The sequence below is a fragment of the Aquarana catesbeiana genome, linkage group LG04 (genome assembly GCF_042186555.1).
Source record: "Aquarana catesbeiana isolate 2022-GZ linkage group LG04, ASM4218655v1, whole genome shotgun sequence".
Lineage (NCBI taxonomy): Eukaryota > Metazoa > Chordata > Amphibia > Anura > Ranidae > Aquarana > Aquarana catesbeiana.
Window position 1 is genome coordinate 677,624,109 of NC_133327.1, and position 18,702 is coordinate 677,642,810.

The window sequence follows — 18,702 nt, forward strand, 5'->3', positions numbered from 1 at the left end:
CAAAAGGTTGCCTACCCCTGGTATAAACAATTATAAATTAAAGTGCAATATGCAAATATTCTCCACAAATTGTCCTTATGAGTCATACAATATGATTTGAAATAAAGTGCAATGTGCACAATTTTCCCCACAGTGTCCTTGTATGAATCAAACGGTAGTGAAGACAAAGTGCCAGTCCATTTTGTGAATAATGGAAACAATAAAATGAAAAAAGTCAATCCACACTCATCCGTGTGTGTGTGTGTGTATACACACACGTGTGTATGTATGTGTATATATGTATATATATATATATATATATATATATATATATATATATATATATATATATATATATATATATATATATATATATACATATATACATATATACATACATACATACATACACTCAAAATCCTTGTGCTCCCTCCACCGGTTGTGCCCTCACCTTGTAGGCTTTGAGAATAATCAATCCTCTGGAATGCTCCTAATATTCCTCCTCCTTATACACTGCCCATGAGCTCAGATCACATTGATCAACTTTTAATATAGTGCCTCCTTATTGCTGCCCGTGAACTCCAGTCTCCAATCTTTATTTCAAATCCTATTGCTTGATTCATATAAGAACACTTTGTGGAGAATTTTTGCATATTGCACTTTAATTTTATAATTGTGCACTTCATATCCTATTTGTATATACTTATGTTTTATTCAGCGCTGCACTTATTTAGATATATCTTGTTCATTCACATGTTTAGGAAGTTGTGGGTAGTACAGGGAGCTTTTCTGAATTTGCATAGCAGCTCACAAGGTTTTATATATTCAATATTGAGTTGGCCCACCCTTTGCAGCTTTAACAGCTTCAACTCTTCTGGGAAAGGCTGTCCACAAGGTTTAGGAGTGTGTCTATGGGAATGTTTTACCATTCTTCCAGAAGAGCATTTGTGAGGTCAGGCACTGATGTTGGACGAGAAGGCCTGGCTTGCAGTCTCCGCTTTAATTCTTCCCAACGGTGTTCTATCAGGTTGAGGTCAGGACTCTGTGCAGGACGGTCAAGTTCCTCCACCCCAATACGCACTTATCCATGTCTTTATGGACCTTGCTTTGTGCACTGGTTCAAATCACTTGGTGGAGGGGGGATTATGATGTGGGGGTTGTTTTTCAGGGGTTGGGCTTGGCCCCTTAGTTCCAGTGAAGGGAACTCTTAAGGGGTCAGCATACCAAGACATTTTGGACAATTTCATGCTCGCAACTTTGTGGGAACAGTTTGGGAATGGCCCCTTCCTGTTCGAACATGACTGCACATAAAGACATGGATGAGCGAGTTTGGGGTGGAGGAACTTGACTGGCCTGCACAGAGTCCTTACTTGTATCAAGTAAAGCAGTTTCAGTCTGAGCTTGACACTTTATATCATCTGCAGGGCATTCGCCCCATCCTGGAAGAAGAAGGCCACATCAAGGGTGTGTTGGCCAGGATTGTGGTGGAGATCATAAAGTGGGAATGGCCTCAGCACTGGCCGAACATGCTGAACGAGCTGGACACTCTCACCAAGAATGGGGTAAAGAGCCTACATGTGTCTTCAGTCTCTTCTGTATACCTAACGTGCTCATAGTTCTGTCCATTGGAAGACTGGGGTTGGAAAACATGGGCCTTTGTGTGTGACACCCCCGTCTTATTTCTGCAGGAAGTGCAAAAAGAGCTTGTCATGTTCATCCTCTTGCGACTGGCAGAAGACGTGGTGACCTTTCAGACTCTTCCGACCCAGCGGCGGAGGGACATCCAGACTACTATGACACAAAACATGGACAAGCTCTTCACCTTCATGGTGGGAATCCTGGCAAACAGCGTGCACCACTATCGGAAGCTGGTATGTTTGCTAGAAATTTACATATCATATTTTTATATTGAAGGATTTACCTGAAAACTAAACATTTCAGATAAAAATGTGAGATTTCTTCCTCATCTCTCATGTTCTGTGTGTTTTTTGCAGAAAAGAGACCCCACACAGAAGGACAAGGTGAGGACAGCCTGCAAAGGATACCATCACCTGTGTGCCCATCCAAGCCAATTCACTTAATGCAGATGTTTACTGTACCTTTTCTCCCTTCCATTCCATCCTGTGGCCCCTCTCTATTCTATCACCTGCCCTCCTACATTCCTTCTATCACCGGCCCCATTTCTTCACTGCCCCCTCGCCTTCCTCCCCACCTCCCTTTTTTTCCCCTCTGCTTTTATTGCTTTGCCCCTTGTCCCCCTCTCCTTTCATTGCCCTGCCCCTTGTCCCCCTCTCCTTTCATCGCCCTGCCCCTTGTCCCCCTCTCCTTTCATCGCCCTGCCTGTTGTCCCCCTCTCCTTTCATCGCCTTGCTCTCCCCCCTCTTTTCATCGCCTTGCTCTCCCCCCTCTTTTCATCGCCTTGCTCTCCCCCCTCTTTTCATCGCCTTGCTCTCCCCCCTCTTTTCATCGCCTTGCTCTCCCCCCTCTTTTCATCGCCTTGCTCTCCCCCCCCCCCCCTTTTCATCGCCTTGCTCCCCCCCCCTTTTCATCACCTTGCACCCCCCTTTTTTTTCTTAGCCTTGCGCCCCCCTCTTTTCATCGCCTCGCGCCCCCTCTCTTTTCATCGCCGCTCTCTCGCTCTCTCGCTCTCTCTCTCTCGCTCGCGCCTTGCCTTCCCCTCTTTTCATTGCTTTGCCCCTTGTCCCCCTCTCCTTTCATCGCCCTGCCCCTTCTTTTTTTTTTTTTTGTTTTTTTTCTGTATTGCTGCCCTCCCCCATTGCTGTTCTTATGTGTCCAATGTTGTTTCAGTGCCAGGGACTATGTCGGGTGGCGTTGGCGACTCTGAACACGCTGGCAGGATACATTGATTGGATGTCATTCAGTTATCTTACTGCACTGGACTGTAAGTTTCTGCAGATGTTGTGCCTGCTGCTGGCTGAGGAGGATCTGCAGGTGGAGGCAGCAGAGTGTCTGCTCATCGCTGTGAGCAGGAAGGTAAGAGGATGTTCCATGCCCGCTATGGACTCTATACGACCTATCCCTTTACAGTAAGTGCAGATATTCCATCATACATCATGAAAAGAGTCTGAGGGGTGCCGGGTATTATACTTCATGCAGGGAAAAGGTAAAAGTTAGAAAATGGTCTACCAGATTTCCAGTGACTGTCCTGTGTTGGAGCTCCTGGCTTTGATTTATTGTGAATAGAGAATTGTACAGTAAAATGAGTGATTGTTCTTTACACAGGGCAACTTGGAGGACCGAGCACCTCTTCTCGACCTGTTTGCAGACAGTCCCATACACTGTATCATGACCGCTGGCCAGTGAGTATCAACTCAATCGCTACTACTACTGTACACTACACTACTACACACGCGCGCACGCACACACTATGCTACTACTACTACACACACACAAACACACACACCACGCTACTACTACCACACACACACTCTGCGCTACTACTACACACACTACGCTACTACATCATACAAAATGAATGGGCTCAGATCACACTGCAATGAATCGCATGTGATTTAAACAGGAATGCGGTGTATTTTTACATGGAGTTTCCTTTACTGCATCAGTGTGAACCAGCACTAAAATTAGGTATTTAACCACTTAAGGAATGCTCCACATACATGTACTGCGGCAGGGCAGCCCTTAAGCGCAAAATCACGTACCTGTACGTCAGGGGTCGGGAACCTGTGGCTCTTTTTGATGGCTGCATCTGGCTCGCAGACAAATCAGACAAATAAAAAAAGTTAATGTTAAAAATATAAAACATTCTCATGTATTTCAATCCATTAATTTCCTAAAGCTCTTTAGGGATGGGTCCAACACCCCCTGGTTCAGTTCACAGCTAACACCGTTAGTCTATGGGACACGAACATGCATAATCAAAAGTGCTCATTTTAAAGGCTTATATGCAACTTATTGTCATAAAAAGTGTTTGGGGACCTGGGTCCTGCCCCAGGGGACATGTATCAATGCAAAAAAGTTTTAAAAACGGACGTTTTTTCGGGGGCAGTGATTTTAATAATGCTTAAAGTGAAACAATAAAAGTGTAATATGCCTTTAAATTTCGTACCTGGGGGGTGTCTATATAGTATGCCTGTAAAGGGGCGGATATTTCCCGTGTTTAGAACAATCTGACAGCAAAATGACATTTATAAAGGAAAAAAAGTCATGTAAAACTACTATCCCTAGCGCCAGCTATAATGAATTGTCAGTCCGACAATACACATAAAAGTTCATTGATAAAGACGGCATGGAATTTCCCCACAGGGGAACCCCGCGCCATAATTCAAGAAAAAAAAAAAATGGTGCGGGGGTCCCCCTCAAAATGCATACCAGACCGTTATCCGAGCACGCAACCTGGCATGCCGCAGAAAAAGAGGGGGGGGGGGGACAAGAGAGCGCAACCCCCTCCTGAACCGTACCAGGCCACATGCCATCAACTTTGGGAGGGTGCTTTGGGGTAGCCCCCCAAAGCACCTTGTCCCCATGTTGATGGGGAGAAGGGCCTCATCCCCACAACCCTTGCCCGGTGGTTGTGGGGGTCTGCGAGCGAGGGGCTTATCGGAATCTGGAAACCCCCTTTAACAAGGGGACCCCCAGGTCCGGGCTCCAACTCTGTGTGAAATGTACCCCCTACCATTTCACAAAAAAAAGTGTTAAAAAAGGTTAAACATAAGAGACGGTTTTTGACAAGTCCTTTTAAAAATCTCTTCTTCTTTCTTCTGGTCTTCCTTCGGTGTTCTTTTTCTTCCTCAATCTTCTTCTTCTCCTTCTTTTTCCTCCGCTCTTCTCGTCCCGCATCTTCCTCCGGCTTCTTCTCTGCACAATCCGCCTCAGTGGGAGTCTTCCGCTGTGTGATGCTTCAGTTCTTCTGACACTTCTTATATAAGGAGGGACAGGGCCACCCGGTGACCCCGCCCTCCTCTGACGCACAGGGACTTCCCTGTGGCTTTCCCCGTGTTGTCAGAGGGGGGGCGGGGTCACCCAGTTACGTAAACTCCGTTTATAAAAGAAGTGTCACACAGCGAAAGACTCCCACTGAGGCGGATCGTGCGGATGGAGCGGAGAAGAAGCCGGAGGAAGATGCGGAACGAGAAGAGCGGAGGAAGAAGATGATGAAGAAGAACACCGAAGGAAGACTAGAAGAAGAAGAAATAAAGGACTTGTCAAAAACCGTCTCTTGTGTTTTTTAACCTTTTTGACACTTTTTTTTTGTGAAATGGTAGGGGTACCCCATTACCAATTCACACGGGGGGGGTGAGATCTGGGGGGTCCCCTTGTTAAAGGGGGCTTCCAGATTCCGATAAGCCCCCCCGCCCGCAGACCCCCACAACCATCAGGCAAGGGTTGTGGGGATGAGGCCCTTCTCCCCATCAACATGGGGACAAGTTTGCTTTGGGGGGCTACCCCAAAGCACCCTCCCAATGTTGAGGGCATGTGGCCTGGTACGGTTCGGGGGGGGGGGTCACTTTCTCGTCCCCCCCCCCTCTTTTCCTGCGGCCTGCCAGGTTGCGTGCTCGGATAAGGGTCTGGTATGGATTTTTAGGGGAAACCTAACCCCTTTTTTTTTTTTTTTTTTTGGTGCGGGGTTCCCCTTAAAATCCATACCAGACCTGAAGGGCCTTTTTTTTTTTTTTTTTTTTTTTTTTTTTTTTTTTTTCCATGCTGTTTTTATCAATGAACTTTTATGTGTATTGCCAGACCGACAATTCATTATAGCCGGCGCTAGCGATAGTAGTTTTACATGACTTTTGTTCCTTTAGAAATGTAATTTTGCTGTCAGACTGTTCTAAACACGGGAAACATGCGCCACTTTACAAGCATACTATAGACACCCCCCCGGTACGAAATGTATTCACTTCAGCCCCGGAAGAATTTACCCCCTTCCTGACCAGAGCACTTTTTGTGATTCGGCACTGCGTCACTTTAACTGACAATTGCGCGGTCATGCGACATGGCTCCCAAACAAAATTGACGTTTTTTTTTTTTTCCCCCACAAATAGAGCTTTCTTTTGGTGGTATTTGATCGCCTCTGCGGTTTTTATTTTTTGCGCTATAAACAAAAATAGAGCGACAATTTTGAAAAAAACACCTTATTTTTTACTTTTTGCTATAATAAATATCCCCCAAAAATATATATTAAAAAAAACAAGGCCGATAATTCTTCTACATATTTTTGGTAAACAAAATCGCAATAAGCGATTATCGGTTTGCGCAAAAGTTATAGCGTTTACAAAATAGGGGACAGTTTTATGGCATTTTTATTAATAAAATTTTTTTTTTTTTTTACATGGCGGCGATCAGTGATTTTTATTGTGACTGCGACATTATGGCGGACACATCGGACATTTTTGACACATTTTTGGGACCATTGTCATTTATACAGCAATCAGTGCTATAAAAATGCACTGATTCCTGTGTAAATGACACTGGCAGTGAAGGGGTTAACCACTAGGTGGCAGTGTAGGGATTAAGTGTGTCCTAGGGGCGTGTTTCTATCTGTGGGGGGGGGGGGGGGGGGGTGTGTGGCTACATATTACACGTCACTGATCTCTGCTCCGATTACAGGGAGCAGAGATCAAGTGACACTGTCACTAGGCAGAACGGGAATATGCTGTTTACATCAGCATCTCCCCGTTCTTCCTCCCCGTGAGGCGATCGCGGGTATCCCCGTGGCGATCGAGTCCGCGGGACCCGCGACCCAACTCACGGAGCTTGCCACGGGCGCCCGCTGACCGCCTCTTAAAGGGCAACGTACAGGTACGTGGTTTTGCCTATACGAGCCCTTCTGCCGCAGTATATCTGCCTGAGGCGGTCGGCAAGCGGTTAAAGGAATATTACACTTTTATTGTCTCACTTTAAGCATTATTATAATCACTGCCCCTGAAAAAACATCCGTTTTTAAAACTTCTTTTTGCATTGATACATGTCCCCTGGGGCAGGACCCAGGTCCCCAAACAGTTTTTATGACCATACCATGTATATAAGGCATAAAATGCACACATTTACTTGTATTTAGTTTTAAACATATTGTATGGCTCTCACGGGATTACATTTTAAAATATGTGGCGTTCATGGCTCTCTCAGCCAAAAAGGTTCCCGACCCCTGCTGTACGTGATCATCTTCGACTCTTGGGAGCGCGTGCCCCTGGAGCCCCCCCACTCCTGCTGTGATTGACTCCCGCTCCAATCCAATCAGCGGGTCCGGCGGACACAATGGGGGTTGGTTTACTAAAACTGAAGAGTGCAATATCTGGTGCAGCCCTGCCTAGAAACCAATCAGCATCCAGGTTGTTTTGTCAGCACTTCATTAAACAAGCTGAAGTTAGAAGCTGATTGGCTACCATACAGAGCTGCACCAAATTTTGCTGTCTCCAGTTTTAGTAAATCCACCCCAATGTCCGCCGGGAACCCGACGATCGTTCGTAGAGAGGCAGACCTTTGTTCTGCAAGAGAGGAAAATGGAGATCTATGTTTCTGCTAAGCAGAAACACAGATCTCTGTTTTCCTTTAGCCAAAGCACCCCCCCCCCCACAGTTAGAAAGCACTCCCTAGGGACACATTTAACCCTTTGTTTGGCCCTGATGTTAACCCCTTCCCTGCCAGTGTCATTTAAACAGTGACAGTGCTTTTTTTTTTTTTTTTTTTTTTTTTTTGCACTGGTCTCCAAAAAGTGTCACTTAGTGTCAGATTTGTCAGCCGCAGGCCCTCTATTATGAAATGCTTACCTTAGATTGAAGCCCCCGTATCACAGCCTGGTCCACGCCGAGGGAGCTGACATCTTGCCCTCTGCGTTTCTTCTGGGTTTGTGAGTGGCTGGAGCCACGATGACGTCACTCCCGCCAAGGTCCGGCAGCGTCTGCCGGGCATTCAGAGTGTGTGCGCCGCTGACATCAGCGGCTCTATGCAAAGGGAATATCTCCTAAACCGTACAGGTTTAGTAAATATTTATTTTACCTACAGGTAAGCCTTATTATAGGCTTACCTGTAGGTAAAAATGACAAATTGGGGTATACAACCACTTTAAGGCAAAATATAAGCAGAATAAAGTAAATCCAAAGTCTCAATCCCAATTGTCCCCCAAAATGCATATATAGGCCACACCCCTTCCTGTTCTGACATGTTTCCTTCCCTGTCTCCTCGCCAGGAAGGCCCACGGGGAAGGCTTACAGGAGAAGCGCTACGTTTTCCTGAAGAGGCTTTGTCAAGTGGTGTCCGCACTGGGCTCTCTGCTGTGCGCCCTGATGCCGGTTAGAATTGCATATTTATCTTTGTGGCTTTTCACTTATTGAACCCAGATCCTCCTAATCCTCCACCTCCTCTTCTTTCCTCCCAGTCTCCTGAGAATAAGATCGAGATACCGATGACTTTCGACAAATACCTGAAATTTTTACTGGATTTCACTTCACATCCCAGCCAGGTGAGCAATAGCCGCTCTCTAGCCAAATGTCTCTCAACTGCGCACAATTTGGAAAGGCTTTGGTGGTCATTTTTTATTTAATTGTTTATTTTTTTTAGTTTCTGAAATCTATCACCATGACGACGTGGGTTTGTCTCTTCAGACACGATATATTATCGAAGGACCACGCTCTCCAGGCCATAGTCCCAGAATTCCTGCGAGTTTCTATGAGCAATGTAGTCAGGGTGAGCTCTGGACAGGAATTTTCTTCCTATAAAATCTGTATAGTTGCATAGTGGGTGAGGTCCATCAAGTCCAACCTATGTGTTAGAGCTGCACGATTCTGGCTAAAATGAGAATCACGATTTTTTTGCTTAGAGGATAGATCACGATTCTCTCACGATTCTCGCGGCGTAACATCATCTTTCACATTAAAACAAAAAAAAATTGCGCTAACTTTAGTTTCTTTTTTTTTATTTATTGAAGTGTATTTTTTCCCAAAAAATTGCATTTGAAAGACCGCTGGGCAAATACAGTGCGACATAAAATATTGCAGCAATTGCCATTTTATTCCATATTATAAAATATTAGAATATATATATATATATATATATATATATATATATATATATATATATTTTATCTCTAATGTTTGGGGGTTCCAAGTAATTTTTTTTAGCAAAAAATATTGATTTTAACTTCAGAAAGAAGTGTCAGAAAAAGATTTAGACTTTAAGTGGTTAAACTTCCTGCATTTACAGGTTGTTTAAAGCTTGGCAGATTGCCCAGGTTATTTGTTTACACAGAGAAGTTTATCCCTTTGATCTAAGAAGGAAGTTAGATACAATGTTTCAAGTTCTAAACTTGGCAGAATGCCTGGATGTTTTCTTTTGACAGCTGAGTGAGCAGATAATCTCTCCACTTGTTTATATGAAAGAATCGTCAAACTCAGCAGGAGAGATCGTCAGGGGAGGTGAATCGAGATCACGATTTTTTAACGATTAATTGTGCAGCTCTACTATGTGTGTGATTATATGTCAGTATTCCATTGTATATCCCTGTATGTTGCGTTCGTTCAGGTGCTTATCTAATAGTTTTTTTACCACTTGCCGCCCGCCATATAGCTAAATGACAGCGGCAAAGTGGTTTCAATACCCTGACTGGGCGTCATATGATGTCCTCAGGATATTAAGCCGTTGTGCGCCGTGGCGATCGTTGTTGCGGTGTGACACACCGCAACTACGATCTCGGTAAAGAGTTTCTGACAGAGACTCTTTACCACGTGATCAGCTGTGTCCAATCACGGCTGATCACAATGTAAACAGGAAGAGTCAATGATCGGCTTTTCCTCACTCGTGTCTGTCAGACGCGAGTAGAGGAGAGCCGAGCGGCCCCCGAGGATGCCCACACTGGTCCTCCAGGGACGCCACTAGGACCACCAGGGATGTCGCCACAAGGTATGCCACCCTAGACCACAATGGATGCCAGTCAGTGCCCACAATGGATGCCAATCGGTGCCCACGGTGGATGCTAATCAGTGCCCACAATGTGCATCACTGATTGGCAGGCATTATTGTTTGTCACTGATTGGCATCCATCAGTACCATACATAACAGTACATCCGTGCCGCCTATGAGTGCCCATCCGTGCCGCCTTATCAGTGCCGCCTCATTAGTGCCCCATCATCAGTGCCACCTCATTGGTGCCCATCCGTGCCGCCTCATCAGTGCCCCATCATCAGTGCCACCTCATTGGTGCCCATCCGTGCCGCCTTATCAGTGCCCCATCATCAGTGCCACCTCATTGGTGCCCATCAATGCCGCCTTATCAGTGCTCATCAGTGAAGGAGAAAACTTACTTACCGTATTTATCGGAGTATAACACGCTCTGGCGTATAAAACGCAGTCCAAGTTTAGGAGGGAAGTTTAAGGAAATAAACTTACATTTTAAATGCCCATCAATGCAGCCTTCCCCAGTGTCCATCTGCAGCCTTCCCCAAAATTGCAGCATGTTTGGTTTTTAAATTTATCGCCGCCGAGATATTCGGCTCCTCTCGGCTTGTCCCCGCTGTCTCTGAGGGCGCTTCCGACATAGACCGACCGAGTGCACTCGGCTACTCGGCTCTGCTCGCAGTCACGCCCCCGTCACGCCCCCGTCACGCCCCCGTCCCGCCCCTTGGCCCAGCTCCTATGATGGACACAATGTCGGTCCAATGGCGGGACTGGGCGTGAATGCGAGTGGAGCCGAACCTAGCCGAGTACACAGTACACTCGGCTCGGTCAATGTCGACGGCACTCCTCTTGCCCTCACAGACAGCGGGGATCGGCATATAACACGCACCCACGATTTTCCCCTGATTTCAAGGGGAAAAAAGTGCGTGTTATACGCCGATTAAATACGGTATTTACAAAGTTTTGTAACAAACAAATAAAAAATTTTTTTTTTTCAAAATTTTCGGTCTTTTTATATTTGTTTAGCAGAACATAAAAATCCCAGAGGTGATCAAATACTACAAAAAGAAAGCTCTATTTGTGGGAACAAAATGATAGAAATTTAGTTTGGGTACAGTGTAGCATGACCACGTAATTGTCAAGTGCGGCAGCGCTGAAAATTGGTCTGGGCAGGAAGGTGTATAAGTGCCCTGTATTGAAGTGGTTAAACTATCGATGCCCCCCTGCTGAGACCACCGCCTGTGGAAGGGGAGTTCCACATGCTTGCCGCTCTTACAGTAAAGAACCCTCTACGTAGTTTAAGGTTAAACCTCTTTTCTTCTAATCTTAACGAGTGGCCCTGTGTCTTGTTAAACTCCCTTCCGCAAAAAAGTTTTATCCCTATTGTGGGGTCACCAGTACAGTATTTGTAATTTTAAATCATATCCCCTCTCAAGCGTCTCTTCTCCAGAGAGAATAAGTTCAGTGCTCACAACCTTTCCTCATAACTAATATCCTCCAGACCCTTTATTAGCTTTGTTGCCCTTCTTTGTACTCGCTCCATTTCCAGTACATCCTTCCTGAGGACTGGTGTCCAGAACTGGACAGCATACTCCAGGTCTGGCCTGGAGCGGGAGAATTATCGCTTTATCTCTGGAGTCCCTTTTTTAATGCCAATATTCTGTTTGCTATAGTTGCATATGTATGTCACTGGTGATTTTTTTTTTTTTTATTCTTTTGTATGAGGGGAGCCTAATCTTTAACCACTTCAGCCCTGGAGGGATTTACCCCTTTCCTGACCAGGCCATTTTTTGCTATACGGCACTGCGTCGCTTTAACTGACAATTGCACGGTCGTGCGATGTTGTACCCAAACGAAATTGACGTCCTTTTTTTCTCACAAATAGAGCTTTCTTTTGGTGGTATTTGATAACCTCTGTGGTTTTTATTTTTGCGCTATAAACAAAAAAAGCAACGATTTTGGGAAAAAAAAACATTTTACTTTTTGCTATTTTATCCAAAAAAAAATGTAAAAAAACAAATTTCTTCATCAGTTTAGGCCAATGTATTCTTCTACATATTTTTGGTAAAAAAATCCCAATTAGCGTATATTGATTTGCGCAAAAGTTATTGCGTCTACAAAATAGGGGATAGACTTGTGGCATTTTTTTTTTTTTTTCCCATTTATACAGGGAACAGAGAAAAAAATAGCAATAGCCACTGATTACTGTATAAATTACACGGGCAGGGAAGGGGTTAACACTAGTGGTGATCAAGGGGTTAAATGTATTCCCTGGGAGGTGTTTCTAACTGTATGGGGGCTGGGCTGACTTGAGGAGGAGAGAGAACGTTGTTCATAATCACTTAGAACAGACAATCTCATTCTACTCCACTGACAGAACAGGGATCTGTTTGTTTACACTGGCAGATCCCCGTTCTGCCTGTCTCTGGAGCGATCGCGGGTGGCCAGCTGACATAGAGTCCGCCGGACCCGCTGGTTGGCTCCCCCGCTAGCGAATGGGCGCGTGCCCACAGATCGCCGTGTACGCGCCCGACGTACAATGACGACGATTCGTGCAGCCGAGCCAACCTGCCGCAGAGCAACTGCGGCGGCTGGTCGGCAAGTGGTAAATTGATAGATATGTTCACCTTTAGTAACATGTTACGTATTACACCCCATATTCAGGGTGTAACATGTTACTAAAGCACCTGCCATCACCCCGACCCAATCCCCCATTATGACAGCGGGTGGGGGATCCTCTCCCTGCACCCATTGTCGCAATTCAAATGCAGTGCAGCCGTGCAAGGCTCCACCCACGCGTCCACGTCATTAGACTGCAAGTGCCGTCGGCCATTGCAGCAGCTTGTAGTTTTTAGTGAACTGCGAGGGTGCTGTTGATCTTCCTGGACTTCCGTAACTGCCTGCCCGTAACTGCCTGCCCTTCATGAAGGTACGGGCAGAAAGCTGTGTCACATGACTGCCGATCGCTCAGCAATCAGTCCGCTCAAAGCGGAGAGCAGTGACCGTCAGTCACCACTCATCTCTGCTCCTCACAAGATCACTGGAGTGCTGGGTTTGGAAATGGGGACAGATGGGCGCAGCTGTCGCCTGCTCTCAGCCATGCAATAGCCTGCTATAATCTGACTTGGGATCACAGGAGAACCCAAAGTCAGATTATAGAATTCTATTGTCCTCAATACACATTTTGGTTTTTCAGCAGTTCCTCCCGTGTGTTTCAGTTGTGGAGGTTAGGAGGAACCTCCTTTTTTGTGTGTTTTCGAACAGCCCCCAATTTCCACTCTTTTCCAGGTGGGATTCCCTTCCAAGAGTGACAGTCCCAGCTGTGAATATTCCCGACTCGACTTTGGTAGTGACGAGGACTTTAAAAATTTCTTCAAAAGTGAGTGAAATATATTACCACTCTGTTTTGAGTTAGTGGGGTGTCCTTTCTGCTCCCGCCAGTGGAGAGAGGATAGTCGGGGTGTCCTTTCTGCTCCTGTCAATAGAGATGGCCTCCCCCCATTACTAGGAGAGAGAGAGAGGGTGAAGGACTGGGAATAGTGGGATTTTGTTTCTCTGGAATGTAGAGGGAGGGGGGGGGATAGTGGGTATCCATTCTGCCCCGTAGAGGAAGGGTGGGGCAAATTGTTCTTTCTGCTTGCTCCAGTTAGTAGAGGGGGGAATAGTGAGTGGGTTGGGGATAGTGGGATGTTGTTGGGGGGGGATTTCCATAGTTAATAAAGTTTCTTGTCTCCTTGTTGGATTTAGCTGTAGTTTTCCCTGTTTTGTGACTCAGGTTTTAAATCGAAAGTGGAGAATGTGATCACATTGGCGTGTCGTTTGAATCCTCACGCCAGCTTTAACATGGCTGCCGAATGGCTTCAGTTCCAGCTCTCCGCTCCGCTGGACCCAGGACCAAATAGCTGTAAGTAGTAAACACCAGAGGTGTGTGGTGTGTTTGTTGCTGGTCACTCTGTGTGAGCCATGTGTGGATCCAATGTACTCTGTGATCCCTTACATCTCCCTAGCTGTGGATGGTGAAATTTGTGTTTTTGTATTGCAGCCAAGGCTGGAGAAGGACTGTGCACCCTCTTGTCACCCTCATACACTCAGTGGGAAGCCATGACGTTTTTCTGCGAGTGTGTCTTCAACCAGGTTGTACGAGTGCTCCGGAAAGAGGTGAGATTACGCGTTGCTTTTTGTAAATTTCTTCCTTAGGAGTGCAGCGAAGTTAGTTGGAATCGGACACTTCTGGAAGTGTCGGATCCAACTGTATTGTCAATATTCCCATCGCACACGTTCCTGGAAACGGGCTCCACGGTTGCGCGGGGTGCTGCAGCAACTACCAGCCGGAAGCTGGAATCATCACATTCGCCAGCATATACATTCCTCATCACATGCCTGATGAAAGGGGTCCTGTGCGGCTCCAAAACATTGCACTTGGTCCTTTTGTGATGTGATCTTTCTGCAATAAAAGCTTCGGACGACATTTGATGATCCATGGTGTGCTGGCGAATATGTGCATTGGTCTGTGATGGATCCAGCTGTATGCTGGCCGCCCCAAAGAACTGTTGATGAAGGTGGAACATGCTTGTAGACAGCTGTAATTGCAGTTTTGTCGTCATGTGGCCCTTCTGGCTGCAGACAGACTCCGAAACCGTCATGCCAGCCTGATAACAAAATATTTTAGCCTCAATGCAAGGCTCTGCAGAGAGTAGCAGACTCTAATGCCCCCTAGTCAACTTCTGAGTCTCTCCTTAGCCCACCTCCAGAAAATTGGAGCTCAAAAAAGCCTTTTGTGTGCGGTAGCGGAAACACTGTATCCTGGCCTAGGCCGACAAGGCCCAGGCCTAGGGCAGCACTTTGCAGGGGGGCAGCACGAAAAGAGTCCTCGCCGGCTTGCGCTACACTGTTAGTGTAGCACCAGTCTTATGGGGCGGACTGGGCTGAGAGGCAAATTAGTCTAGCGCCCCCATAAAGCGACCACACTGCTTTTGATATGCGGGCGGCTTGCATTCTCCACCAATTGTTTGGGGGGGACTGTTGGGGGGGCACCGCTTTTAATTTTGACTGTCCTCTCATCCTAGACCACAAACCTTCCTCACTGTGCTATATGTTTTCTGCTGCACCATTGGCATGGTTATATCTTCTTAGTCCTCTCCATAAAATTATCAGAAATTTTGTGCTTAAAGTAGAATTATAGGCAACACTTTTTTTAATTTTTTTTATTTTCATTTTGAATATAATAAGGGAGGGTTATAACACCTGCCAGTTTATTTTTTACCATCCCTGTCCCATTGCAGAGATTTGCCTTTTCTTCCTGCCCCATAGCCAAGCAGGAAGTGAGAGGAAATCTATGCAAATCAAGGAAATCCATTGCCCCCCCCCCCAGGCCCTCAGAACTAGTGTCCCCACTCGAAAATTTCAGGGCAGGTCTTAAACAGCAAGGGGTGTGGCCTTGACAGGAAGAGGTGGGTCATATTTAAATTAGGGGGTCACGAGTTTAGTCAGGCCTAGGGCAGCACAAAACCTAAATGCACTACTGGATAGCAGCCATTGCTTTCTGCAGAGCACTGCGCTGATACAGGAGTGTGTATTGATTTTACAGTATTTAAAGCCTGACACAATTATTTATCTTTTTTTTTTTTAAAGAACGTTTTTATTATTTCATAAAAAAAAAATCCATGGACTGCCATCAGGTTCTCCATCATTTATAGACATAACTCAGTGACCCAGCCCTTCATCTTGGGTACATGGAGAACCTCTGTTGCTGGACCTCAGGCTTGGGTTGCTCGGGCAATGCTGGCCCTCAGGCTTGGGTGCGCGGCAATGCTGGCCCTCAGGCTTGGGTGCGCGGGCAATGCTGCCCCTTCGGGCTTGGGTGCGCGGGCAATGCTGCCCCTTCGGGCTTGGGTGCGCGGGCAATGCTGCCCCTTCGGGCTTGGGTGCGCGGGCAATGCTGCCCCTTCGGGCTTGGGTGCGCGGGCAATGCTGCCCCTTCGGGCTTGGGTGCGCGGGCAATGCTGCCCCTTCAGGCTTGGGTGCGCGGGCAATGCTGCCCCTTCGGGCTTGGGTGCGCGGGCAATGCTGCCCCTTCGGGTTTGGGTGCGCGGGCAATGCTGCCCCTTCGGGTTTGGGTGCGCGGGCAATGCTGCCCCTTCGGGCTTGGGTGCGCGGGCAATGCTGCCCCTTCGGGCTTGGGTGCGCGGGCAATGCTGCCCCTTCGGGCTTGGGTGCGCGGGCAATGCTGCCCCTTTGGGCTTGGGTGCGCGGGCAATGCTGCCCCTTTGGGCTTGGGTGCGCGGGCAATGCCGGCCCTTTGGGATTGGGTGAGCGGGCAATGCCGGCCCTTCGGGATTGGGTGCACCAGTGATTCTGACCCTTAGGATTGGGTGCACCAGGAAATCTGACCCTGAGGCTGGGGAGGTAAATAGCAGAAAAAGCTGAAGCTCTGACTTTCTTTTGGTTTTCTATCCTCTGTTCCCTCTTTTCTCCCAGGATCTGCTTGTCACTCAGGGTGTGGAGCTTCTCCAAATTGTGCTCAGCTATGAGACCAAGGACCTTCTGATCCTGACCTGCCTCCTCACCAACCTCTCCGCACTCTTCCCCTTCGTGCGCTATATGAACAGTCTCATGCCTAGCATTCTGACCAAGGTGAGTGCATTCTTGTCATATGACTCTCCCCACCTTTTCTGAACTGCGATTCATCTCCCCCCCCCCCAGGCCCTGGCTAATTTTCACAATGCTGTTTGCCTGGCTGCATAGTCCTGGAACCAGAGTGCAGCAAATATAAGCTGGGATAAAGTTCTAACTCTTTATCTGTATTCCTTTTTCAGACTCAAGTGATTGAAGCTGTTGTATTAATATGACAGCCAGGCAAATTGCATTTTCGCAATCTGTTTTTCTTATGTCAGGTTTCTTTTAAAATGTGTGTGCATTTCATATTTCCCAGGTGCAGGCAGAAGGTGGAGCTCTCTAGAGTCAGACTAGCTGGAAGTTTATATGGCACTTTGCTTCTGTGCTACAAAGTAATATCATTCACCCGCATCCTCTGTATTCATAATACACACCCATATAAGCAGATTAAACTTCATCAATGGAAGGATTTCTTTTTAAAATTCTTGTGATTAACCCTGTCCTCTCTCATGTTCACAGCTTTTCTCTGCCGTCACCTTTCAGCCGAATAATAAGGTAATAATCATTTTAAAATTCTGATTTATATTGTGCTCTGATGTTATATACAGTCTGCAGATAGAAATGAACAGGTCATATTTTTTTTTTATGGGTCAGATTTATGGATCTCTTATTAAAATTCAAACTTCACGAGAAACATTAGGATCCTGTCTGCATTGCCAGATATTATTATTATTATTATTTGCTATAAAAATACTGCTACTCCCTTAACCACTTGACAACTTGGCACTTAAATCCCCTCCTGACCAGACCAATTTTCAGCTTTCAGCGCTCTCACACTTTGAATAATAATTACTCGGTCATGTAATACTGTACCCAAATGAGTTTTTTGTCCTTTGTTTCATACAAATAGAGCTTTCTTTTGGTTGTATTTGATCACCTCTGGGGTTTTTTTTTTCTTGCGCTATAAATGAAAAAAGACCGAAAATTTTGAAAAAAAACTAATTTTTCTTTGTTTCTTTGACAAAATTTTGCAAATTATTAATTTTTCTTCATAAATTTTGGCCACAATTTATACTGCTACATATCTTTGGTAAAAAAAACCTAAATTAGTGGATATTATTTGGTCTTTGTGAAAGTTATAGAGTCCACAAGCTGTGGTGCAAATCATAAAAAATTGATCACACCTGATGTACTGACGGCCTATCTAATTTCTTGCGACCCTAACAAGCCAGGAAAGTACAAATACCCCCAAATGACCCCTTTTTTGAAAGTAGACATACCAAGGTATTTAGTAAGATGCATGGTGAGGTTTTTGATGTCATTTTTTTCCCACAATTCTTTGCAAAATTAAGTTTCTTTTTTTTTCCCCTACAAAATGGTCATTGTAATAGGTTATTTCTCTCACATGGCATGTATATACCACAAATGACACCCCAAAATACATTCTGCTACTCCTGAGTATTACGATACCACATGTGTGGGACTTTTTTATAGCCTGGCCACATAGAGAGGCCCAACATGCTAGGAGAACAATCAGGTGTTCTAGGAGCATAAATTACACATCTAACTTGTTGACTACCTATTACGCTTTTGAAGGCCCTGGAGCACCAGGACAATGACACGTTACACTGATGACAGATGGCACTGATACGTGGCACTGATGGCATGTGACACTGATGTGGCGCTGATGACAGATGGCACTGATACGTGGCACTGATGACAGGTGGCACTGATACGTGGCACTGATGACAGGTGGCACGTGACACTGACAGGTGGCAGCGGGGGCAGGTGACACTGATAGGTGGTGATGGACACAGGTGGCGATGGGGACAGATGGCACTGATAGGTGGCACTGGGGACAGATGGCACTGTGTTGTGTTAGTGTAAGTGATTTTTTTTTCACTCACCACTGCAGCGCGGAAGCTCTCCCTCCTCACACGCTGTCTCTGTGTGAGGAGGGAGAGCCGACGATGAGATGATCTCATATGTTTACATATGAGATCATCTCTCATTGGACACTCCGAGTGCTAAATGGCAGCTGTGATTGGCAATTTAGCACGATCTGTGATTGACTGTGTCCGAGGGACACGGCCAACACAGATTTCCCCTGCCGCATGCCCGCGGCGGCGTGCAGAGGGAATGTAAACGGGACGATGTCCAGGGACGTCCTCCCGGCAATTGAGCGCCGCTCTGTAAGCTGTCTTTCGGCTATAGCGCGGGCGCGAAGTGGTTGAGAGACTG

General features: G+C 46.2%; 1 protein-coding gene across 1 annotated transcript in view; it reads left to right on the plus strand.

Annotated features, from left to right (window-relative positions):
* Positions 1–18,702, plus strand: part of LOC141141027 (exportin-5-like) — an 85,647-nt gene that overhangs the window by 20,604 nt on the left and 46,341 nt on the right. Inside the window, 13 exon segments of the mRNA XM_073628687.1 lie at positions 1,404–1,541; positions 1,668–1,850; positions 1,974–2,000; positions 2,788–2,973; positions 3,223–3,299; positions 8,144–8,246; positions 8,333–8,416; positions 8,515–8,640; positions 13,135–13,225; positions 13,622–13,750; positions 13,889–14,004; positions 16,324–16,479; positions 16,981–17,016. Of these exon segments, the coding sequence (XP_073484788.1) occupies positions 1,404–1,541; positions 1,668–1,850; positions 1,974–2,000; positions 2,788–2,973; positions 3,223–3,299; positions 8,144–8,246; positions 8,333–8,416; positions 8,515–8,640; positions 13,135–13,225; positions 13,622–13,750; positions 13,889–14,004; positions 16,324–16,479; positions 16,981–17,016 (1,452 nt within the window).